This window comes from Symphalangus syndactylus, chromosome 7, assembly GCF_028878055.3.
Source record: "Symphalangus syndactylus isolate Jambi chromosome 7, NHGRI_mSymSyn1-v2.1_pri, whole genome shotgun sequence".
In the NCBI taxonomy this organism is placed as follows: Eukaryota; Metazoa; Chordata; class Mammalia; order Primates; family Hylobatidae; genus Symphalangus; species Symphalangus syndactylus.
Window position 1 is genome coordinate 143,328,991 of NC_072429.2, and position 20,719 is coordinate 143,349,709.

A 20,719-nucleotide genomic window follows, 5' to 3' on the forward strand; every position below is an offset into this window, starting at 1 on the left:
AGCACGCCTGGAGCGGATCCGAGACTACTGAGAGGGGCTAGGGCTGGCCGTGGGCGCAGGCCGATCCTTACATTCGGGGCCGGCCCAGCTCTGTAGCTTCCCTCTCTGGGCCTCTCACCCGCGCAGGACCTCGGTGTGAGCGCGCACGTGGCGGGGGGGCGGGCCGCGAGTCCGAGCCCGGACCGGCCACCGGGGGCGCCCGCGAGCTGACGCTCTGGCCCGCTCCGGTCACTGCGGCCCGCGCGACCTTCCGGCCCTGGAGCCGGTGGCCGCGGGGCTCCAGCGACGCCGTGTGGCCCGTGCTCCGCTCTGTGGCTCCAGGGGGCCGAGAAACTGCTGAAGTCCAGCCCGGCCGGCGGTGCGGGGCGCGGACCGAGGGCCCCGGGAGGCAGGGGCGCCGCCCTCTTTACCTGCGGCCTCGCAGAGCATGCTGGGAGCCGCGGGAGGCAGCGGCCCCGCCCCCTCACCTGCGGTCTCGCAGAGCATGGTGGGAGCCCCGGGAGGCAGTGGCCCCGCCCCCTTCCCTGCGGCCGCGCAGAGCATGCCGGGAGCCGCCGGTGTCCAGACCGCTCGCCCCGTTTGGATCCGACTTCGGTTCTTCTGGGGTGTTGATGCTCCTAAAGCCCGAGAGCACGTGTCCAGACCCTAGCCTGTACGACGCTGACTCTGCCCGGTCCCAGAACCAAAGCCATGCCGGGGTGTGGCCTCTGACCCCACGCGGAGGGGACCTCGCCTTGCGGGACCCCACCTGGAACCCGACCTCCCGGCCTCGCAGCCGGCCTGAGCCGCCATGCGCGGGAAGTTGCTGCCGCTGGCCGGCCTCTACCTGGTGCAGGGCCTGCCCTACGGGCTCCAGTCCGGCCTCCTGCCCGTGCTGCTGCGTGCCGGCGGCCTCTCCCTGACGCGCGTGGGGCTGGCCAAGGTTCTGTACGCTCCGTGGCTGCTCAAGCTGGCGTGGGCCCCGCTGGTGGACGTGCAGGGCTCGGCGAGGGCCTGGCTGACGCGTAGCACGGCGGGCTTGGGCCTGGTGTGTGGGCTGCTTGCCGGGCTGCCCCCGCACGGAGCTGGCCAGGCCGAGCTGCCCGCTGCTGTGGCGGGGTTGCTGCTGTTGTTGAACCTGGGTGCCGCCATGCAGGATGTGGCCCTGGACGCGCTGGCTGTGCAGCTGCTGGAACCGGCCGAGCTGGGGCCGGGCAACACCGTGCAGGTGGTCGCGTACAAGCTGGGCGCCGCGCTAGCTGGGGGCGCGCTGCTGGCGCTGCTGCCCACCCTCTCGTGGCCGCAACTCTTTCTGCTCCTGGCTGCCACCTACTGGCTGGCCGCGGCCCTGGCCTGGGCTGCACCAGCCCTGCGGCGGCTCCCACAGCAGCCCCCTTCCGAGCAGCGTCCCCACACCGCGCACCTTCTGCGGGACGTGCTAGCCGTGCCGGGGACCCTGTGGACCGCAGGCTTTGTGCTCACCTACAAGCTGGGTGAGTGAGGTCTCAAGCTAGGCAACAGCAGAGTTGGGGCTTCCGGGACAGCTCCAGGTGTGTCCCCAGGGGCTTGCAACCCATTACAGGGCCACCCTCTTTCTGGGGTATAACCTGCAAGACTTGGCCCTGACATCCGGGGCTCTGCAGCTGGGCCTTGCGTCTTATCCTCCCCCAGCTCTAGCCACATCCCTGAGGGCTCTCTCGGGCTTCGCCACTTCTCCAGCATCCGCAGCTCTGGAACACTGAGGAGAGCAGGGCAGGACTGAGGGCCCAAGTGGGGAGAAGGGAGGTGGGGGCAGATATGGAACCTCCCGTGCTCATGCCGCCCCCACCACCCAAGGTGAGCAGGGTGCCAACAGCCTGTTTCCTCTTCTCCTGCTGGACCACGGCATTTCTGCCCCCGAGTTGGGACTGTGGAATGGCGTGGGTGCTGTGGTCTGCTCCATCGCTGGCTCCTCCCTGGGTGGGACCTTGCTGGCCAAGCACTGGTGAGCCCTCCCCAGTGTACCCTGCCCACCCACTTGTACCCGAGCTGCCCCCAATCCACTATACTGACCCATTTCCCACCCCCACCCCAGGGAACTGCTGCCTCTGTTGAGGTCAGTGCTGCGGTTCCGCCTCGGGGGCCTAGCCTGCCAGACTGCCTTGGTCTTCCACCTGGACACCCTGGGGGCCAGCATGGACCCTGGCACAATCTTGAGAGGTGAGGGGCTGGCCTTGAGGGGGAAGAGAGGGGCCACGAGCCTGGGGCACTGCTGACTTCTGCCCTCCCAGGGTCAGCCTTGCTGAGCCTATGTCTGCAGCACTTCTTGGGAGGCCTGGTCACCACAGTCACCTTCACTGGGATGATGCGCTGCAGCCAGCTGGCCCCCAGGGCCCTGCAGGTGAGATGTAGCAGGGACACAGAGGGATCACAGGGCTGGGGCTGTGTGGGCCTGACCCTGACCGTGACCCCCACCCCCTCAGGCCACACACTACAGCCTTCTGGCCACTCTGGAGTTGCTGGGGAAGCTGCTGCTGGGCACTCTGGCTGGAGGCCTGGCTGATGGGTTGGGGCCACATCCCTGCTTCGTGCTCCTGCTCATCCTCTCTGCCTTGCCCGTTCTGTACCTGGGCCTAGCACCCAGCACCTTTCTCTGAGCTGGGTGGCTGGACTGGTCAATAAAGCCACATGTGCCTGTGGCCCAGATGTCTGTGTGCCTGGAATATGTGATGTGCTTGTCCCCAGGTTGTGGGGGCTGCTTCATTGGCCAGGAGGGCCCATAAAAACAAAGTGAGCACTTTTTATTCTGCATTTTGGAGCCTCCTCATCCGCACACCCTGTGGCAGGTTTTGCCCAGGTCCTCAGTCACTGCCCTAGCCTTTGACAAACCCAGCTCTACCCAACATCCCCCAACGCAGTGCAGTCAGCGGGCCACCCGCAGGAGCTCTTCCGTGGCCAGGCCCACCAGGGCGTGGAAGTTCAGGTGCAGGTATTTTCTCCAGAAGCGCCGGTCCTGCCCGTACACCTGGGCTGGGTAGCAGGGGCTTCCTACAGCGGAGCCAAGACACAGCCGTGAGCCCCAGCCCCAGCCTGCAGCGGGTGGAGCCTCCCAGGCCTCACCTGCCCCAGCCCCCAGCCCCAGCCTGCAGCGGGTAGAGCCTCCCAGGCCTCACCGATGCCATGGAAGATGCGGGCCACAGCCCTGCCCGAGAACTTCTCCTCCGGCCTCAGGGACAGAAACTGGCGGATGTCGCCGCGGACCTGGTCCTCCCAATCCTGGAGCTGTGTGGACAGGCACATCAGGCTTCCTCTGAGCTCCCGTGGCGCTGCATCCACACAGCAGGCCCCATGCAGCCCAGGGAACCTGCAACCCCGACGAGGTGCCTGGCTTTACTGCACTCACTCTGGCCTGCCCTGGCTCGGGGGCCTGTGCGTCCTCCATGCCTCCCGGCCCCTGTGCTTCCTCTTCCTCAAAGTAGTGGCCGAGCAGGTCCTTGAGCCTGGTGCTGCGCCCCTCATCCTGCTGCTCCAGGCAGGGCCCGCAGCTGGGGAAGGCCACACTGTGGGGAGGAGCCTGTCAGAGCTGATTACTGCGGGAGGGTGGATGGTCCCAGGCCCCGCCCGCCTCCCCCCAACCTGTGAAAGGCCTGGAAGGTTCTGCGCAGACGGGCCAGGGCCTGGCGCTCCCGGGCCTGCACACGGCCATAGAGGAAGTCACAGATCTGGTCCTTCTCCTCAGGGGTCAGGTCCCCCGGGCTGCGAAGGTGGAAGGCCAGCTCACTGAACTCCACAAGCACCCCTGTCCCACGCCGCACACCTGCCGGAAAGCATGTCAGATGTAGGCAGGCAGCGTCCAGGGCGGTGTGGGGTGGGGAGAGGCGCACCTGTCCTGGGCTTGTGGTCCCACTGCAGCTGGCAGAGAGCCTGCCGCACAGAGGCCAGCTCCCAGCCCATGGAGTCTACCAGCTTGACCATGTCAAACTCCACGGAACTGCTGCCTTGCCCCGGGTCCTCAGGCAGTCGCTGGGCCAAGCACACAGCCAAAGGGGGACACCTGTGCCCAGGGAAAAGGGGACATGTGGCCAACAGCACTGATTCTCCAACCTTGTCTCCAACTCAGGGCAGGGCGTGCTTACCTGTGGGCCAGGGCCTGAAGCTGGGCAGGGCCCCCAGGGCAGTTCAGACGGCAGTGGGTATAGGTGGTCGCCAGCAGCTCCAGCCAGTGGCGTGGGTGCAGCTCCAGGTAGCACAGCAAAGTCTCAATGGCTGGGGGCAGAGCAGGGGTCAGGGGACGCGGGGACGGCCCATCCACACCCCTGTGGCTTACCCAGGTTCCTCACCCTCCTCCGGCATGTCCAGAGCCTGTACAGTAAGCTGTATTGGGAGTGCCCGCTCATGGCCCGTGCAGGCCCTTCTGGGTCCTGGGGCTGCTTGGTGGCCACCAAGCTGTTCAGCCTCTTGAGGGGGGTACTTGGGCACAGGCCTCTCTTCACCCATGGCCCCTTCCTGCTCCGGGGGCAGCCTGGTGCAGGTGCAGGCTGGGAACACGCGCTGTACCAGCCTCTTCACAGCCAGGAAGTCCGTGCTGTCGGCATGCACGTGTCTGCGCAGCTCTCGCAGGTCTTCGCCCTGCAGGGCAACTTTCATGAGGGTGGGGGGGAGCACTGGGGGCTTGAGCACTGGCAGTTGGGGGGGTGCCAACCTGGGGCTGCAGGAAGAGGTGGCAGTGGGCAGGCTGCCCGTCACGCCCGGCCCGGCCCACGGCCTGCACGTAGCTCTCGAAGCTTGGGGGCAGCCCCAGATGCAGCACAGCCCGCACATCTGGCCGGTCCAGCCCCATCCCGAAGGCCACCGTGGCCACCACCACCCGCAACTGGCCCTGCATGAAGGCCCGCTGTACCCGCCGCCGTTCCCGGCTGCACATGCCTGCGTGGTAGGCCTCGGCCGTGGTTTTGGGGGCACGACCTTTGGGGAAGACAGGCAGATGGTCAGTGGGATGGGGCCATGTGTGCCCAAGGTGCGTCCATGGGGACACCAGCCCTGACCGTGCCTCACCTCCAGACCCTGGGACCCGGGCTGCGTGCAGGCAGGTTCGGAGGAGCGCAGCGATCCGCTCTGTGTCCTCACGCCGGTTGCAGTAAATGATAATGGAATCCAGGTTTCGAAAACGTTCGCCTTGCAGCAGCGTCAACAGTGCCTGATGAGAAGCGGTTGGCGTGGGCAGTGGGGAGTGAGGAGCGGTCGGCGTGGGCAGTGGGGAGTGAGGAGTGAGGAGGGGTCGGCGTGGGCAGTCAGCAGCCAGGGCCCTTCAGGGTCCCCAGAGCACGCACACCCACCTGGTCTGTGTCCCTGTCCATGGACACGGAAAGGTGCAGGTTGGCGGGAACTGGGGCTGGCCCATGGAGGCCAGGCTCTTTGGCCACAGCCAAGTGCTGTGCCACGTCACTGGCAGTGCGGCGTGTGGCTGTGGCTGTGAGGCCCAGGAAGCAGTGCACACCCATGCGCTCCCGAAGCACCTGCCCCAGAGGCGGCAGTGGTGTGAGGCGCCCAGCCCATCCCGGCCCTAGCCGCCCACCCCAGTTCACACATGGCTCACCTTGCAGACACGCAGATAGCAGGGCCGGAAGTTGTGGGACCACTGGGAGAGGCAGTGGGCCTCATCAATACAGGCAAAAGCAACTGGAGGCAGCCGTGTGGCTGGAGGGAGGCCTCCCGACCCCACCAGCGCTTCAGGTGTCAGCATCAGCACATGTACCTGGGCTGCCCGAACCTGAAGGCAGCAAGATCAGAGGCACAGCCCAGGTGCCCGCCCACTGCCTCTCTCACCCCTAGGCCCATGAGGCCCCCACCTTCTGCAGGACAGATTCCCGTTGCTTCCTGGTCATGCCCGAGTGTATGCAGGCCGCCTTGAGACACGGTGGCAGGCCAGACACCTGCAAATGCAGGAGTGACGGCTGTCATACACCAGCCCAGCCCTGGCCCTTCCCCAGGTCATCCCAGAGCTGCTGCCGTGTCCATCCTAGTCCCTCAGGGGAAAGGAGAACCAGGTCCTGGGTCCTAGGGCCAAGGGTTTGGAGCCACCTGTGGGCCTTGGCCCAGGAGCCAGGGAGCAGACAGACTGAAGTGGGGATGGCTCCCTTCCCAGCACAGCTCCCGTGGGGGTGGCCGTGGTGCCTGTGGAGCTGGGCTGCCTTTGACCTGCTGCCAGGACTGGGACTGAGGCCATAGACACCTTGAAGCTCCCAGGGGAGGGGGTGGTTAGGGGACAAGCAGCAGTTGCTCTTGGGAGTCACAAGTGCTGGTTCTTGGCTGTGTATGTGTGCCCAGGGCCCTGTGTGCACACCTGGTCGTCCATGAGTGACAGCAGGGGAGAGACGACCAACGTGAGGCAGGGGCTGCGCTGAGTGTAGAGCAGCGCCGGGAGCTGGTAGCACAGGGACTTGCCGGCACCTGTAGGCAGCACCAGCAGCGTGGAGATGCCTGGATGGGGTGGGAGTCAGCAGCAGGGTTTTGCAGCCTGGCCTCAGCCCGGCCTCAGCCCCGGCAGCCACACTCACCAGACAGGATCCGCATGACTGCACGCTCCTGCCCAGGGCGGAAGGCTTGGTGCCCCAGCAGCTTCAGGGCCTGGAACACCTCAGCCGGCGTCTCTGCAGACACAGGTGTTGATCACCATGACTTGAGTCACTCCAACCCCTCAGTAAAGCCTCTGGGCCAGAAGCTGACTGCTCACCTGCCAGCTGCCCTGAGGGCCCCAGGGAGTAGAGTGGCAGCACAGCAGGGTCCAGGCTGGGCACCTCAGGTACAGGTTGTGGTGCAGGAACCAGCGGCCCAGGCCCAACAGGGTCTGTGTCTTCCTCACTCGCTGGGGCAGGCAGGAGAGGGTGGAATGGAAGCTCTAGGTCGGGCGAGACAACCACTGGCCACAACCTCCCCTTCCCCCAGAGGGGGTTGGCAGCAGGCAGTGCCCTTCCTCTGGGCTACTTTTTCCAAAGCAGAAAAAGCTGACAGTCATTCTCGTCCTTGCCACCCTCCTTTGGGGGATCCAGGGTAGGGCTTCGACCAGGGGTACCTGGAAGGACTTTTGCTTGGAACATAAGTGTCCCCCAAAAGAGCACTGTGCCCTCTCCACAGTGTTGGCCGGACCCACCCTCCAGGGCAGATGCCTCACCTGGCTGGGGACACCGGGCTGCCCAGTGATCGAACTGCTCATTCAGGAAGCAAGACTCCTTGATTGTGACTGTGGCACCACCACCCCCAAAGGACTCCCCTTTCTTCCGCCACTTCTGCTTCCATGCCTGGGGGGTGCCCACATAGGAGGGTCACTGGGTGGCAGATATGGGAGGGCTGAGGGGAGGGAAAGGGAGCCCATCTTACCTGCTTGCGGAGGAGCCTGCCACGGAGCGCCCGGCCCCGCACATAGCGTTTCTGCTTCATGTTGAGCCGTACATAATTGCCCCTGTCATGGCAGGCCAGCCTAGGGAAGATGTGCAGGTGGGCTGTGCCCTCAGCCTTCCCAGCCCTAGCCTGACTGGAGGGGCTGAGTCCGTGGTACCTGGGGGTCGACGGGCTGCTGCAGGGCTGAGGTGGCTGTGCCTGTATGGGTTCCCCTGGAGGGTCTTCCTCAAGTGCTACAGCCCCAGCCCCCTCCAATGGGGGTTCAGCCTGGCTGCTCTCCTGCTGGACCTGTGCGGGGCTCCCCCAGGGCTCCTTGTTCCGTCTCCGCTTCTCGCCTCGACTGCTGCTGGGCTGGGGACTCCCTGCACCGATGCTGACTTCTTGGAGGGCTGAAGCCTCTGGGCCCTGGGAGCCAGCACCAGGACCAAGGACAGCCGACTCAGCAGGGGGCAGAAGTTGTGATTCCTCTGAGCCTAGATCAGGCCTGCAGGCTTTGGGGGCCCCCAGAAAATCTGGGACCTCACTGTGACATCGCTGTAACCAGCCAGGATCTAGGGAGCCCAGCCGCTGGCTCAGGGATGCCTGCAGATGCTGGAGCCGGCCTGGCCTTGGCTGGGGCTCAGGGGGATGTGGAGGCTCATCACTGGCTTTTTCTGCAAAGGAGAGGACAGGCCCTGTACCTGGGGGCTTTGGGGTGGGCGTCTTGGATGAGGGTCTTCCTAGAGGCCAGGGTCTGCGGCCCAGGGCTGGTCCGGCCTGGGAGGGGAAAAAACAGAATAGCAGGAGGAACTCAGGCCCCTGGGCTACTGTAGACTCTAAAACCTACCTGAGTCCCCACGCTCAATCGCAGGGCAGGCTAATCAGCACAAGGCTGGGCTAGAAAGGGAGTCAAGGGCGAAGGCCCCGAGAAGCTCCCTGGAGACTCGTGCCCTGGTTGGCACAGGAGCCCGTGCCTGTCAGTGCGGAAAAAATGACAAGAGGGTGACCCGGACCGGAAGCAGCTGTGGACCTAGCGTGGACTCACTGCCTGCCCACCCCTCACCTGCAGGGTGCCTTTCAGATTGGCCTTGAGCCGCTGCCCGTAGTCCGGCACCGAGCCCTGGCAGCTCCGCCCTGGCGTAGGTTGTGGACTCTGGGTCGCAGCCCGATTCAGATGGGGCCCCCAGCAATGGGGCTCTGGCGCCTGCAGCAGACAATAGGGGCACAGGCCAGAGAAAGGCTGTTGTGGGGGCAGAGGCGCTCCCAGCCACCTCTCCCACACCTGGAGCGAGGCCCGGCCCTTCTTCACTTTGCCCAGTCCCCCTCCCAAGTTATGCCCCACGGAGGCCTCGCCGCGACTCCGTGGCTCCCGCCACTCCGCCCAACAGGAAAGTGAGAGGAGGCTGGGGTGGCGGGGCCTGGGTACCTCTTCGGCCGCCGCGGGGAGCGACTCGGAGCTGCGGGGCCCGCCGCCGGCCTGGCCCGTGGTCCGCTTCAGAGTGCGGTACTCCCGGTAGAGCGCTGCGTGGGTGAGCGGGAGGCGGAGTCAGGGTGGGGCCTGGGCCCCTGTCGACCCGGTGTCTTCCCGCCCCCGTCGACCCGGCGCCCCGGCACCCCGCCGCCCCGCCGCGCGCTCACCGCGTGTCTCCTCCGGCGCCGCCTCCACGTCGTCCTGTAAAGGGAACGCATCAGCCGCGGGCCGCGCCCTCAGCCCCTCGGCCCCTGGGCAGCCCGCACCTGGCTCGGTCGCCGCCCGCGCTGCCGCCAGAACGCGCGCTCCCACGCCTGCAGCCGCTCCCGCACGTCCCGCAGCCGCTCCATGGCGCGCCCGTCCGGCCTCCGCGCCTGCGGTCGTCCAGCGAATCTCCCGCGCAGCCGTCGCTGGGGCCGACAGCCAATGCGGGTGCGCGGCGGGCTGGGGGCGGGGCCACCGCGCGCGGGCAGCGAATCCGTCGGGCCTTCGACAAGCAGCCAATGGGAGGCGTCGACGTCATCGCGGGGCGCCGCGGCGCCGGGCGGGGAGCGGCGGACGGTCTAGGCGGGGCCGGAGGCGGTGGCTGCGGCTGCGGGACCGGTGAGCGCGGGCGGCCAGGCGGGGGTCTGAGCGGGGCGGCGCACGCCCCTGGCCCTGCCTGGCCTCAAGGGGCGGGGCGCCGATCGCTCGGGGCGGCCTGGCTGAGGGAGGCAGTGGCTGCATTTGGGAGCCCGGGGCCGAGGCCGGGAACCCGGGAGGTGCCACTGCGGGCCGGGAAGGACTGGGAGTGTCCGGGCCGGTCGGAGCGGCGTCAGGCCCTGGTGGGAGACGCACCTGACGTGGAGGAGCAGGCCCCGCCCGGGAGGCGAAAGAGCGGAGGGTCCAGCGCCTCCCGCGGCTCGAGGCCCGGAGGAGCCGGGCGGGGGCGTCTTCGCGAAACGCAGGCGGCCGAGGACCGTCGCGTTCCCTGCGGCCGGCGGGAGGGAAGGGGGCGTCGCACGGAGGTGCCTGCCTCCCTTGGTGGCCAGGCCGTCTGCTTTCGTGTCCTCCCGTGACAAGTGCTCGGTTGGTCTGTCTTGTCAGAGCGAGTATGATGGTTGAGATCTGTCCACCGGCAGAACTAGGCCGAGGGTTGGTGTCTGGGACTTTTCAGGAACCGGTGCCTTAAGGACTTATTTGTATGTGGAAAAGTCGACAAAAACAAGGGCCTTGGGGCCAGAGTGTCTTCCCCAGCCCCCTTCCCTGGCTTGTCACTCAGGCTGTGACCTTGGGCCAGGCCTAGGGCTTCATTTTCTAATCTGTCACAGGGAGATGGCTGCGATGTAGTTTTGAGGATGCTACAGGCAGCAGCAGGGCTGGCACCCTGTGTCACAGGTACCTTGTGGCTTTGGAAGTGTTTGTGCATCTCTGCAGCTTGGGTGCTGCTGAGGCAGCTTTCTTTGTCTTGTCCGAGCAATCTGTAGCCTTGCATCTTCCGAATCCCACATACTTAAGACTTGGTCTTTCCACAGTGGCCCTCCAGGGAACAGGGAGAGGTTTAGGCCAGTGGTAAGGGCCAAAAAGGTGAGGGTTGCTTTCTTTCGGGGTCTCCGTGCTTGGTGACGCTCTGGAGAATAGTAGCTTTTGGGGGGGCTTGTATCGAAGGCTTGGATTTCATAGGCTGCGTCATCTGGACTCAGTGTTCCCTGGGTCTCAGTCTTTTCAACCTGCCTTGTTGCTTATGAAGCTGCTTCTGTGCTTCCAGGTCTTTGTTGTTCTGTGGAGTCCAAGGGTAGCCCTGGAGAGCCTCTGTGAGGAGAGGGGAGGGAAAGGTGATTTGGCTACTTGACCCCTTGGAGTGTCCCGTCTGTACTAATGCTGATGAAGGTGGGCGGGGAGAGGCCTGGGCTTTATTCAGGTTTTGTGAAGCAGCTTTGTAATTTGAGAGGCCTGAAGTACCCATGGGGGGCCCTGCAAGGCAACAGGCATCTGTCAAAAGCACACCCAAGCAAGCGAGTTGTTGACGATGCCACACTGCTTGACGCTTAGTTTTCCTAAAGAGATGCTGTGCGTTTGGAGGGTTGGGGCTGAGTTGTGACCTTGTCTGCCAGTTCACTGCACCCAGCCCAGCGCTAGGCATCTAATAGGTGCTTCTCTGTGCCGTGGCCACTGCTAACTGCTGACTTTGTTTCAGGCACTATGCTGGGCCTTCCTACCACTTGTGTGTGGCTTGGTAGTGGCCTAGGGTCTCTCCTCCCTGCTGAAGTCCCTCTCCTGCAGGTGGCCGTCTGCCCGGCCCAGCGCCATGCACACGCTTGTGTTCTTGAGCACGCGGCAGGTGCTGCAGTGCCAGCCAGCTGCCTGCCAGGCCCTGCCCTTGCTGCCACGCGAACTCTTCCCCCTGCTGTTCAAGGTGGCCTTCATGGACAAGAAGACAGTGGTACTGCGCGAGTTGGTACACACATGGCCCTTCCCGCTGCTCAGTTTCCAGCAGCTGCTACAGGAGTGTGCCCACTGCAGCCGTGCCCTCCTGCAGGAGCGGCCCAGCACTGAGAGCATGCAGGCTGTTATCCTGGGGCTGACTGCCCGGCTCCACACCTCAGAGCCTGGGGCCAGCACACAGCCCCTCTGCAGGTATGGACTTACCTGAAGGGTCGTCAGGCCAGGGGTGTGTAAGTGGGTCCCCTGAGGAGGCTTGGGTCATAAAGTTAGCAAGAGCTCATGCAGGAGCAGGCGCGCTGCTCCCATCCCAAAGTGGCTGGGAGGGGGTATGGGCCCTGCCCCTCGACCCCTTCCTCAGACCATTCCTACTCCCAGGAAGCATGCGCTGCGGGTGCTGGACATGACAGGCCTCCTGGATGATGGTGTGGAACAGGATCCTGGCACCATGAGCATGTGGGATTGTACTGCTGCCGTAGCTCGCACATGCATCGCCCAGCAGCAGGGTGGGGCCGCAGAGCCTGGGCCAGCCCCCATCCCTGTGGAGGTGCGTGTGGACCTGCGGGTGAACCGGGCCTCCTATGCATTCCTGCGGGAGGCCCTCCGGAGCAGCGTGGGCAGCCCGCTGCGGCTCTGCTGCCGGGACCTGCGAGCTGAGGACCTGCCCATGCGCAACACTGTGGCCCTGCTGCAGCTTCTGGATGCGGGCTGCCTGCGCCGCGTGGACCTGCGCTTCAACAATCTGGGCCTGCGCGGCCTGTCTGTAATCATCCCACACGTGGCCCGCTTTCAGCACCTGGCCAGCCTGCGGCTCCACTACGTGCATGGGGATTCAAGGCAGCCCTCCGTGGACGGCGAGGACAACTTCCGCTACTTCCTCGCCCAGATGGGCCGCTTCACCTGTCTGCGTGAGCTCAGCATGGGCTCCTCTCTCCTTTCAGGGAGGCTGGACCAGCTGCTCAGGTGAGCGGGCCCCACCACTGCCCTGCCCCTCCCTTCTGTAGGGACCCTCCCCGGCTCTGCCTGTCTGTGACCCCTGTGTCCCCTGTAGCACCCTGCAGAGCCCCCTGGAGAGCCTGGAGTTGGCCTTCTGTGCTCTGCTGCCTGAGGACCTGCGCTTCCTGGCACAGAGCCCCCATGCTGCCCACCTCAAGAAGTTGGACCTGAGTGGTAACGACCTGTCTGGCAGCCAGCTGGCACCCTTTCAGGGTCTGCTGCAGGCATCAGCAGCCACACTGCTGCATCTGGAGCTGACTGAGTGTCAGCTCGCGGACACCCAGCTGTTGGCCACACTACCCATCCTGACTCAGTGCGCCAGTCTCCGGTACCTTGGCCTCTATGGCAACCCACTGTCCATGGCGGGCCTCAAGGAGCTGCTGCGGGACTCGGCGGCGCAGGCTGAGCTACGCACTGTGGTGCACCCCTTCCCTGTGGACTGCTATGAGGGCTTGCCCTGGCCGCCGCCTGCCTCTGTCCTGCTGGAGGCCTCCATCAATGAGGAGAAGTTCGCTCGCGTAGAAGCCGAGTTGCACCAGCTGCTTCTAGCCTCAGGCCGTGCCCATGTGCTCTGGACCACGGACATCTACGGGCGACTGGCTGCGGACTACTTCAGCCTATGATGAAGTAGCTCTGGGTGAGACACAGGCCGCCCTGCAGTCTCTTTAGGTAGGCAGGGCCTTTGCTGGGACCCTGGTGGAGGCCTGTCACAAAAGCACTGGTTTCTGGTTCCCTGCTGGGTCTGCCTTGCTTCTGGGCACACCTCGAGCCTCCCCTGCTTTCTGCAGTGCCCCATGCGGTTTTCTCTGCACTTGCTCCATAACTGGCTGATCATCTGTGGGCCCCGGGGCTGGATGTCAGGCCTCGATTGCCCTGCTCAGTTTGGCTGCATTTGGCTGCCGTCTGGGGTCCTGGTCCTTTGTGCAAATGCTTTGGGATCCCAGTTGTGAGCTAAGAGAGATGATGGCTTCTCTGGGCCTTTCCTATCCCTTTATTGAGAGCTCAGTGCTTGTGGGGTTGAAGTTGGACAGAGGCCTGCTTCAGGGAGGCTGGGGTCCCCAGGCACTCGTGCGTCTTAACGTGTTCCCTACCCTGCCACCCAGCTACCCCATTGGGCTGGGCTCGGGCTGGAGGGGGTCATCAAGGTACAAATGTGCCTGGAAGTTGAATTTGTGGCTGTTTTTTTTTTTTCTGTCCACGTTGGTCAGCCTTATCCTTATCTCTGCTGTCACCCCCAACATGGCCACCGGGCAACAACTGCCATCCAGCCTGTTGCCCCGCCCTTCGCGGGGCAGCCCCCATCTGTACCGCCGGCCAGTCCTTGCTCTTCCCACCTTTCGGAGGCCCAAGATTCTACTGTGGCCGGCCAGGGCCAGCGAGGGACCCCCGCTGCAGAGCTGGAGGTTCGGGTGATGTCTTTTCGGAAGAGCTTCAAGGGAGGTGTTAGGGCCTCCCTGGCCACCTTCCATTGCTACCCCCGGATTCCCGAGTGCAACGCTCCCGGCCCGCGCCCCACACACGGCTCAGCGCACACTGCGCGGCTTCCACTTTTACTGATGGAGCATGCGCGAGGCCGCACCGGCCAATCTCCGGCGCCTACGTCATCCGCGCGCCCGCGGCCCTAGCAGTGGATCTCGTAGGCGACCGGCGGGGGCACGCGGAGCCCGAGCCCCGGCCCCGCCCCCTCTGCCGGCCCGCAGTCCGCAGGCGCCTCCGCCGGACCTTCGGCGAAGAGCGGCTTGGAGCGGTTGATGACGAACATCTCGTGGCCGCGCTCGTCGCGGAGCTCCTCTAGCTGTGCGAACGTACAGGGGCCGTCCGAGTAGTCGTTGACGAACAGTGCGCCCTCCCCCGGGGGCCCCCGCGCCTTTTTTCGCCTGCGGCGCCGGCGACAGATCATGGCGACCAGGAGCAGCGCCGTGAGCGCCAGCAGCGCGATGGCCGCCGCAATGGCCGTCTGCGTTGCCAGGCCCAGGGCGCGGAAGGCCATGCTGCCCACCTCGGGCCGGGGCTCGCGGCCGGCGGGGCGGGCGGCCGGAGGCGGCGGTTGCGCGGGCTGCTGCGGCTGCTGCAGGGACGCGTTGACCAGGAGCCGGAAGGGCACGCGGGCAGCGCCGCCGGCGTTGGAGGCCTCGCACTCGTACTTGCCGGCGTGCGCCAGCGTGATGTTGCTGAGGAAGAGCATGCCGCTGCCCGTGTCGGATGCCGAGTGTCCGCCCAGGCCCAGCGCCCCGCCTTCTAGCTGGGCCTGGGCTCGCGGCCGGCCCTCGCGAGGCTGGGGCACCTTTCTCCAGGTCACCAATGGCTGCGGGTAGCCGGAGGCTTGGCAGGCAACCCGCAGGTCCTCACCCAGGTTGGCTGTGAGCTCCAGCGGCTGCACGTGGACAGAGGGCGGAATGCAGATGAGGCTGCTGTGGGATACGTCCAGCAGACTCTGGAGCGCTAGGCGCGGGGGCTCTGCACACATGATCTTCCTGTCCCTGGAGGTGAGCAGCCGCTGGCCGCCCTCCTTGATCCAGGCACCCAGCCAGTGCAGGGCGCAGTCACAGCGCCATGGGTTCTCTGTGGGAGAGCAGCATTAGGCAGGTGGCTTGAGGGTGCTGCTAAAACAGCCTGTGCAGTTGGGGTTTTGCAGGCCAGGGCAGAGGCCTCTTTCCCACCTCCCACAGCCTTTTCACACGGAGTCCAAGGCCCCTGCCACCCCTTCCTTGACCCCAAGCTCCTTGGGGCGGCGGCAGGCCCTTCACCCTCGCCCCCCTCCCCCGCTCCCCTTTAGCTCTGTGATGCCTGCCTGTTACAGATCACTTCTCTGTCGGTCTCTGAGAAGGCACCTGCTCCTCAAGTCTTCCTGCAACAAGTGCCACTGTTTTTAGTAACCTGGGCGTCCACATAGACGTCTCACCAGCACTGAAACCTCACAAGTTCTCTCAGCCTTGTCTTTGGATGCCCTCTCTTGGGAATGTCCCCAGTCCTTGTCAGCTGTCTCTCTCCTTTGCAATTTTGTCTGCCTCCCCTCTGAGAGCCTAAAAGTGTGCAGAACCCTCAACTCTGTTAAGTCACCCTGTGGAGTTCCTGTTTTTTCTGTTTTCCTCAGGCAGGGTGCCTCAGCTGTATCCCCCAGCACACCCATTCCCGCAGCCCTCCACTGTGGCTGCAGGCGGTGGTGCAGCCCTGCAGACTGCTGCCCAGTTGCCTGCTGTCAGAGCCGCTCCACACATGAGCCTGCTCCCTACTGCCACCACCGTGGCCCAGACAGAGACGCTTTCCGAGGAAGAGGTACCTGTGAGGCGCAGGACTTGCAGACTGGCCAGGGGCTGCAGGGCCTCTCGGCTGATGGTGCCCAGCTGGTTCCTGCTGAGGTCCAGCAGTGCTAGGGAGGACAGCCCCGCTAGAGCCTGGTCCTCCAGCAGCTCAATGCTGTTTTCTTGCAGGTGAAGCTCCTGCAGTCGCTGAAGTAGGGACAGCAGATCGTGAGGAAAAAGGGCGCCGAGGTTGGGGGCATGTCCCTCTTCTTACCAAGCTAGACTAGGTTGCCTTTTCTAACTATTTCAGCCCTACAGGGCGAGGGGCCATAATGGAGTATCCCGCCCCTTTAGACCCCAGGCGCTCACCGGCAGGTGCAAGAAGGTGAAATCCAGCAGCCGCGCCAGCTGGTTGCCCGCCAGGTAGAGCACGCGCAGCTGGGCCAGGCCTGCGAAGGCGCCGCTGCGCAAGCTGCGCAGCCGGTTGCTGGTGAGCGCCAGCTCCAGCAGGCGCGGCTGCGCGCGGAAAGCGCCGGCCTCCAGGGCGCGCAGGCTGTTGTTGTGCAGGTAGAGTCGGTGCAGAGCGGCGAGTGGCGCCAGGGCTCCTGGCTCTAGGCGCGCGATGTTGTTGTCCTGCAGGAACAGTGTCTGCAGGCCGGGGAAAGAGGAGGCGCTTACCCCGCTGCGGGGGTCTTCCTCTCCCTGGGGGCACCCCGTCCTCCCGCAGCTCCACACGGTGCCCACCTGCGTCCCTGGCGGGATTCCCAGCGGGACGACGCGCAACCGCAGGGCGCCACACTCTACCGTGGCGCTGTAGCAGCGGCAGGCTCCTGGGCAGCCGGCGGCGCGGAGCGGCAGTAGTAGGAGCAGCAGCAGCAGCAGTGCGGGGGCCCCCAGGGCCATCTCCCGAGGCTCGGCTCCTTACCGGCCCTTCCGCGGTTCAGCCGCGGACGCGTGCCCTCCTGAAACACAGGTTGGCAGGCCAATCCCCGCAGTCGAGAGCCAGCCAATAGATGGAATGGAGGCCTGCACCTGCGTCTAACTTTTGACGCTATAAATCGGTTCAAGAAACTAATAAAACGTTCTGGTTTTCTCCTTTGACACAAACATTTTCTTTTTTTTGAGACGGAGTCTCGCTCTGTCGCCCAGGCTGGAGTGCAGTGGCGCAATCTCGGCTCACTGCAAGCTCCGCCTCCCGGGTTCACGCCATTCTCCTGCCTCAGCCTCTCCGAGTAGCTGGGACTACAGGCGCCCGCCACCACGCCCGGCTAATTTTTTTTTGTATTTTTAGTAGAGACGGGGTTTCATCGGGGTCTGGATCTCCTGACCTCGTGATCCGCCCGCCTCGGCCTCCCAAAGTGCTGGGATTACAAGTGTGAGCCACCGCGCCCGGCCGACAAAAACATTTTCTTAAAGCTCTGGGGCACCAGGTTCAAATTTAGAATTCCTGGTGTCCTCAGTCTCTTCACAGGATGTGACCATGTAGGGAGAGCCACCCAACCCTGTCACCTTCTCTTTCTCCACCCATGCCCAGCAGGTCAGGAGCTTCCTGCTCAGGACGTGGATGTGTCGCTTGCTGCTCCCGACTCTACCCCCAGGCAAGTGGCTGCTGCTTGGTTCTAGGGTGCAAGAAGCTGGAAGTACAGGGTATGGGCTTGGGAACTTTGCTTAGGTGACAAAGCCTGGGGCCCCATTACCCAAGCATGGCTAGGAGGGAGAGAGCAGGCCCTGGGCAGACACGCCTCCTTGTTATCCTGTGGGGGCCTGGGCAGAGCTGGCCTCAGAGGAGCTACGAGCCCCAGGGAAGTCAAGGCACAGCTTTGTCCAGCACCTGCTCCTGCTGGCCTAGGGGTGGGACCAGCTTAACTAGAATTGGGCCTTTTTCTCAGGTAACCTGTCAGAGAATTGGGGGATGAGAAAAATAACAGGAAAGTCGGCTCAGGAGCCATGGGTCTGTGCTTCCCATGCTGGTCCCCAGAAAGGTGTCCTGTCTTTGGGGATAGATGGGGCCCTGGGAAAGCTGGGGTGTGACAGGAGAGGCCTTGGGCCACCAACTAGGTTTCTGGTGTGACTTCCCAAGTGGGCTCTGGGAGCAGTGTGACCTCTGAGATCAGCAAGGAGCAGGGAGTTTGCTGGGGGACCATATGCATGTACTTGTCCTAAAGAAATGGGAAGGCTGGGGTCTGGTTTCAGGAACAAGGAGCCCAGTTTTTAAAGTAGGGATCTGGGCTAAGCCAGCCAGCCCACCGGAAGCCAGGGAAAACGGGGCTGCAGGTGTCCTGTCTCCCAGCCTCATCTGGCCGGCCTCCCCAAACATTTGCCTGTCCATCAGCTCTTCCTGCTTGCAAGTCATGTGAAAAGGGACAGGACCAAGTGGCCTTGGTGTCTGTTTAAATCTTGCCCTAAATTGTAACTCACATGATTATTTAAAGTCACTAGAAATAAGTAAGCACAGCAATAAAGTTTTAATGTAATAGCTTTGGCCCAGGCAGAGGCACTTCCCAGATGTCTCAGGATGTGTGTGAACCCCAAGAAGTTGGGGGCGTTATCTGGGCCCTTGGGATCCATTCCCCTGGGTATAAAGGGTTGGTGCGTGGCTCCAGGCCTGGCCCAGTCAGCCTCCCCCATGAAGGCTTCTCAAGTGGAGAAGGTTCTTGGCCTCAGAACTCAGGGTGCTGCTGCTCACGCTGACCCCCCTAGATGCAGATCGGTGTAGAAGGGCCTGCTAGGGCAGGGATGAGGGCCCCAGGCTAGAAGAAGCCCAGATATCCTTTTACCAGAGGACAACCCCCTAATCCGCTGGGCAAGGGCGGGGTGTCACACGCAGGATTCCGCGACGACTGTCACTGCCTCCTGGGCGCCCCTCTGTACAGGAGGGCAGAGGGAAGAGAATGGAACGCCCTGTGCCTGCCTCGGGCGCAGTGCGAGGCCCAAGCTGGTCTCTGGGCGGCCCTTGCGCACCTCGGCAGCGCTGCGACCCGGTGCCTATATCCCCCACGGCCTCCTCTGCTATCCACGAGCGCCGGTCGATTTTCGGCCGGGCTCAGGGAGGGAGTGGCCTCCGCGTTCCCCATCCCCCTCCAGGACCCACGCCCTTCTCGGAGCGCACCAGGGTCAGAGCCGGGATGGTCCCCGTTCCCCCAGCGCCCCCACGCCTGGTGACCTTGGGTCAGGCGTCTCCTCACCTGACGCTCCCGCGGCGAGCGGCTCCCCCGCGGTGCAGGTGGCGGCCCGGCCCCAGCACCGGCTGGGTTGGGAGGGGGCGGGGGACGCTCGCGCACGCGCACCAGAGCCCCGCGCCCGCCGCCAGGGTCTGACGTCTGGAGCGCGGGCCAATCCGGAGAGCGCCGGAGTCGGGTGCGCGGGGGGCGCGCGCCGTGGGGAGCGGAGGGTCCGGGAGGGCCAGGCCGCGGCAGCACCAAGGACAGCGCTGGAGGGGCGGGGGGGGGGCGGGGCCCACGGCGCGCAGGCGCACTAGGCTGCCGCGAGCGCGGGTGGCGCGGGCTTTCCGGGGCGTGGGGTCCCGGGGGAGCGGGGTGAGAGGCGCCCGCAGCCTCCCGCCTTTCCCTTGGCCCAGCTCAGGGCGGCCGAGCCGCGAGCAGCAGCGGGGCCAGGTCCATGGTGAGGGCGAGGCGGCGGCCCTGCCAGCGCACGTGCGAGGGCAGCGCAGGCGCGCCGGGCCCATACTCGAAGCAGGCGCTGAGCTCGAAGGCCAGGGCGGAGCGCACCAGGCCCACGCCGCCCGCACGCTCCGGCGCCGGGTGGTACAGGCGCCCGTTGGCGGCCAGGGGCAGCAGGCGCGCCGGCTCGAAGGGCACGGCCAGGGCCTCGCCACCGCCGCAGTAGGAGAGGCGCGGAGGCCCGTGGTCCGCGGTCAGCAGGTGCGTGAAGACCACCGGCCGGTCCTCGCAGCGCAGGAAGTTGCGCTCTCTGCCGCAGGGCGAGAGGAAGGGGAAAGCGGCCTCGTAGCGCCCGCTGTGGTTGGGTCTCAGGCGGGAGAAGAAGGTGACCAGGAACTGCGGGTCTGGGGGATGAAGGGGGGGTGCTCAGCGCGCTGGGCTCCCAAGGCCTCCGGGCCCAGGACCATACCGAGGGCAGGCGCCGACGGTAAGAGGTTCGCCTGGCCTCACTCAGCGGGGCTCCTGAGCGGAGGACGCCCACTCCTTGGTGAGCTGGGCCCGTCGGCAGAGTCGGGGAGCCCATCCGGGGCTGGGGAGGGAGGCACAGCATTACCTTTGAAGCAGGTGATGAAATTCTTCATTTTGGAATCATCCAGGAAAAGCTGCAGATAGAGGGCCGGGCCGTGATAAGTCCCAGCGTGCAGGTGGGGGCGGGGAAGCTCAGGAGGTCCTGAAACTCGGGAGGTCCTGAATCGGCCCAAGCCCACTTTTCCTGCTTGTCTGTACACGCCGCATGCAGCAGGCGCGAGGAAGGTAAACCTGGGGGCACTGCCGACTTATCCGCATCTATGCGCACCTCTGCTCCCTGGTCAGCCAAGTCTTTCCCGCACCTTTTCCCTCTTTTCAAATTTGTGATCAGTTGTGCCACCTCTTCCGCGGAGACTACCTGGCCTGCTGCCTCCCGGACAAGCCGCTGCCTTTGACAGGGCTTCCAAAAAAAGGCGGGGCGGCCCGGGTGTCTCCGTGGCAGCGGCGAGAAGTCAGCGCCGGGGCTGGGGACTTGTAGGACAGAGTCTGGAGCTGCACAACGCAGCAGGGACGCGGCCCACGTAGGAGCCTCGGCCCGGACCGACCCAGCTCCCAGTCTTTCCAGCGCGCTCTCCTCCAGCTCTGCGGAGTCGAGGTTGCCCACCGCGCAGGCCCCGCCTACCCTCCCCGCCCCGCCCCTCGAGCAAAAGTCCCGCCCACAGAGACCCACAGCTCCGGCCCCGCCCAGAGTTCTTTCCCGGCCCCGCCCCTCGAGCAACGGCCCTGCCCCCGCCCACCTGACCCTGGTGGTCCACGTAGTAGAAATACTCGCGGGTCCGGGGCTCGGGACTCTGGCCCTGCGTGTAGGAAACGCCCCCATCCCCGCTGCAGGCCCGGGTTCCCCGCGACCGCACCAAGGCCAGGGTCCGGAGCGTCCCGCACGGCGGCCACATTCTCCTCCCGCGCCGGAAGCGACCAGCAGGTTACGGCGGGGGCGGTGCTGCGCGAACTCGCGCCCGCCCGCAGCAGCCCCACTCTTCGCGTTCCGGCGGCGCCCGCCTCCGCGACCCGGGCTCGGCGCTCTTCCCTCACCCTCGGGCCTCCGG

At 65.1% G+C, this 20,719-nt stretch overlaps 5 protein-coding genes across 33 annotated transcripts; 2 read left to right on the top strand and 3 right to left on the bottom strand.

The window, feature by feature from the left end:
* Positions 1-534: 534 nt before the first annotated feature.
* On the top strand, positions 535-2,664 carry MFSD3 (major facilitator superfamily domain containing 3). 3 transcript variants are annotated; one of them, XM_055287735.2, is made up of 5 exons: positions 535-1,472; positions 1,816-1,963; positions 2,054-2,178; positions 2,250-2,359; positions 2,442-2,664. In XM_055287735.2, the coding sequence occupies exons 1-5, from the start codon at positions 791-793 to the stop codon at positions 2,613-2,615; spliced, it is 1,239 nt and encodes a 412-aa protein (XP_055143710.1). In that variant the 5' UTR covers positions 535-790; the 3' UTR covers positions 2,616-2,664. The 3 variants fall into 3 exon arrangements, with proteins under 3 accessions (XP_055143710.1, XP_055143711.1, XP_055143712.1); XM_055287736.2 differs by having other exon boundaries at positions 1,824-1,963; XM_055287737.2 differs by having other exon boundaries at positions 621-1,472; positions 1,881-1,963.
* Positions 2,665-2,738: 74 nt separating this feature from the next.
* Positions 2,739-9,265, bottom strand: RECQL4 (RecQ like helicase 4). Of its 18 annotated transcripts, none has more exons than XM_063643722.1 (22): positions 9,073-9,247; positions 8,974-9,007; positions 8,762-8,856; positions 8,399-8,539; positions 7,514-8,112; positions 7,336-7,435; positions 7,130-7,256; positions 6,692-6,823; positions 6,516-6,608; positions 6,302-6,438; positions 5,808-5,891; positions 5,555-5,728; positions 5,295-5,474; positions 5,014-5,155; positions 4,661-4,923; positions 4,299-4,587; positions 4,095-4,224; positions 3,843-4,012; positions 3,595-3,775; positions 3,362-3,518; positions 3,132-3,240; positions 2,739-3,006 (listed from the first exon to the last, which is right to left on the bottom strand). In XM_063643722.1, exons 1-22 carry the CDS (start codon positions 9,154-9,156, stop codon positions 2,882-2,884), a joined length of 3,546 nt encoding a protein of 1,181 aa, XP_063499792.1. In that variant the 5' UTR covers positions 9,157-9,247; the 3' UTR covers positions 2,739-2,881. The 18 variants fall into 18 exon arrangements, with proteins under 18 accessions (XP_063499792.1, XP_063499794.1, XP_063499796.1 ...); XM_063643724.1 differs by having other exon boundaries at positions 5,555-5,596; positions 9,073-9,235; XM_063643726.1 differs by having other exon boundaries at positions 7,336-7,417; positions 7,514-7,761; positions 9,073-9,229.
* A 59-nt stretch (positions 9,266-9,324) lies between these two features.
* Positions 9,325-17,941, top strand: LRRC14 (leucine rich repeat containing 14). 7 transcript variants are annotated; one of them, XM_063643743.1, is made up of 5 exons: positions 9,335-9,409; positions 10,983-11,422; positions 11,606-12,190; positions 12,279-12,892; positions 17,003-17,941. In XM_063643743.1, the coding sequence occupies exons 2-4, from the start codon at positions 11,094-11,096 to the stop codon at positions 12,844-12,846; spliced, it is 1,482 nt and encodes a 493-aa protein (XP_063499813.1). In that variant the 5' UTR covers positions 9,335-9,409; positions 10,983-11,093; the 3' UTR covers positions 12,847-12,892; positions 17,003-17,941. The 7 variants fall into 7 exon arrangements, with proteins under 7 accessions (XP_055143703.1, XP_055143705.1, XP_055143709.1 ...); XM_063643742.1 differs by having other exon boundaries at positions 9,348-9,409; positions 11,069-11,422; XM_063643741.1 differs by lacking the exon at positions 17,003-17,941 and adding an exon at positions 13,432-16,572 and having other exon boundaries at positions 9,365-9,409.
* On the bottom strand, positions 13,758-16,368 carry LRRC24 (leucine rich repeat containing 24). Of its 2 annotated transcripts, XM_055287725.2 has the most exons (4): positions 16,210-16,368; positions 15,835-16,113; positions 15,504-15,672; positions 13,758-14,785 (listed from the first exon to the last, which is right to left on the bottom strand). In XM_055287725.2, exons 1-4 carry the CDS (start codon positions 16,366-16,368, stop codon positions 13,845-13,847), a joined length of 1,548 nt encoding a protein of 515 aa, XP_055143700.1. In that variant the 3' UTR covers positions 13,758-13,844. The 2 variants fall into 2 exon arrangements, with proteins under 2 accessions (XP_055143700.1, XP_063499801.1); XM_063643731.1 differs by having other exon boundaries at positions 15,835-16,368.
* C7H8orf82 (chromosome 7 C8orf82 homolog) lies at positions 17,912-20,566 on the bottom strand. 3 transcript variants are annotated; one of them, XR_010121985.1, is made up of 4 exons: positions 20,411-20,566; positions 19,699-19,747; positions 18,651-19,489; positions 17,912-18,330 (listed from the first exon to the last, which is right to left on the bottom strand). XR_010121985.1 is itself a non-coding variant. In XM_055287739.1 (3 exons), the coding sequence occupies exons 1-3, from the start codon at positions 20,564-20,566 to the stop codon at positions 19,044-19,046; spliced, it is 651 nt and encodes a 216-aa protein (XP_055143714.1). In that variant the 3' UTR covers positions 17,912-19,043. The 3 variants fall into 3 exon arrangements, 2 of the variants coding, with proteins under 2 accessions (XP_055143714.1, XP_055143716.1); XM_055287739.1 differs by having other exon boundaries at positions 17,912-19,489; XM_055287741.2 differs by lacking the exon at positions 20,411-20,566 and adding an exon at positions 19,942-20,337 and having other exon boundaries at positions 17,912-19,489.
* Positions 20,567-20,719: the final 153 nt, after the last annotated feature.

Coding starts and splice junctions, on each gene's coding strand:
- MFSD3 (XM_055287735.2), top strand. CDS start 791: ATGCGCGGGAAGTTGCTGCCGCTGGCCGGCCTCTACCTGGTGCAGGGC. Junction 1,473..1,815: donor TGTGCTCACCTACAAGCTGG/GTGAGTGAGGTC, acceptor CCACCACCCAAG/GTGAGCAGGGTGCCAACAGC. Junction 2,360..2,441: donor TGGCCCCCAGGGCCCTGCAG/GTGAGATGTAGC, acceptor CCACCCCCTCAG/GCCACACACTACAGCCTTCT.
- RECQL4 (XM_063643718.1), bottom strand. CDS start 9,156: ATGGAGCGGCTGCGGGACGTGCGGGAGCGGCTGCAGGCGTGGGAGCGC. Junction 8,857..8,973: donor GGCGCCGGAGGAGACACGCG/GTGAGCGCGCGG, acceptor TCACCCACGCAG/CGCTCTACCGGGAGTACCGC. Junction 5,475..5,554: donor GCTATCTGCGTGTCTGCAAG/GTGAGCCATGTG, acceptor CCTCTGGGGCAG/GTGCTTCGGGAGCGCATGGG.
- LRRC14 (XM_055287728.2), top strand. CDS start 11,094: ATGCACACGCTTGTGTTCTTGAGCACGCGGCAGGTGCTGCAGTGCCAG. Junction 11,423..11,605: donor AGCACACAGCCCCTCTGCAG/GTATGGACTTAC, acceptor TCCTACTCCCAG/GAAGCATGCGCTGCGGGTGC. Junction 12,191..12,278: donor AGGCTGGACCAGCTGCTCAG/GTGAGCGGGCCC, acceptor TGTCCCCTGTAG/CACCCTGCAGAGCCCCCTGG.
- LRRC24 (XM_063643731.1), bottom strand. CDS start 16,368: ATGGCCCTGGGGGCCCCCGCACTGCTGCTGCTGCTGCTCCTACTACTG. Junction 15,673..15,834: donor TCACCTTCTTGCACCTGCCG/GTGAGCGCCTGG, acceptor TCCCTACTTCAG/CGACTGCAGGAGCTTCACCT. Junction 14,786..15,503: donor GCAAGTCCTGCGCCTCACAG/GTACCTCTTCCT, acceptor GCTCTCCCACAG/AGAACCCATGGCGCTGTGAC.
- C7H8orf82 (XM_055287739.1), bottom strand. CDS start 20,566: ATGTGGCCGCCGTGCGGGACGCTCCGGACCCTGGCCTTGGTGCGGTCG. Junction 19,748..20,410: donor ACGTGGACCACCAGGGTCAG/GTGGGCGGGGGC, acceptor CTCTATCTGCAG/CTTTTCCTGGATGATTCCAA. Junction 19,490..19,698: donor TTTCATCACCTGCTTCAAAG/GTAATGCTGTGC, acceptor TTCATCCCCCAG/ACCCGCAGTTCCTGGTCACC.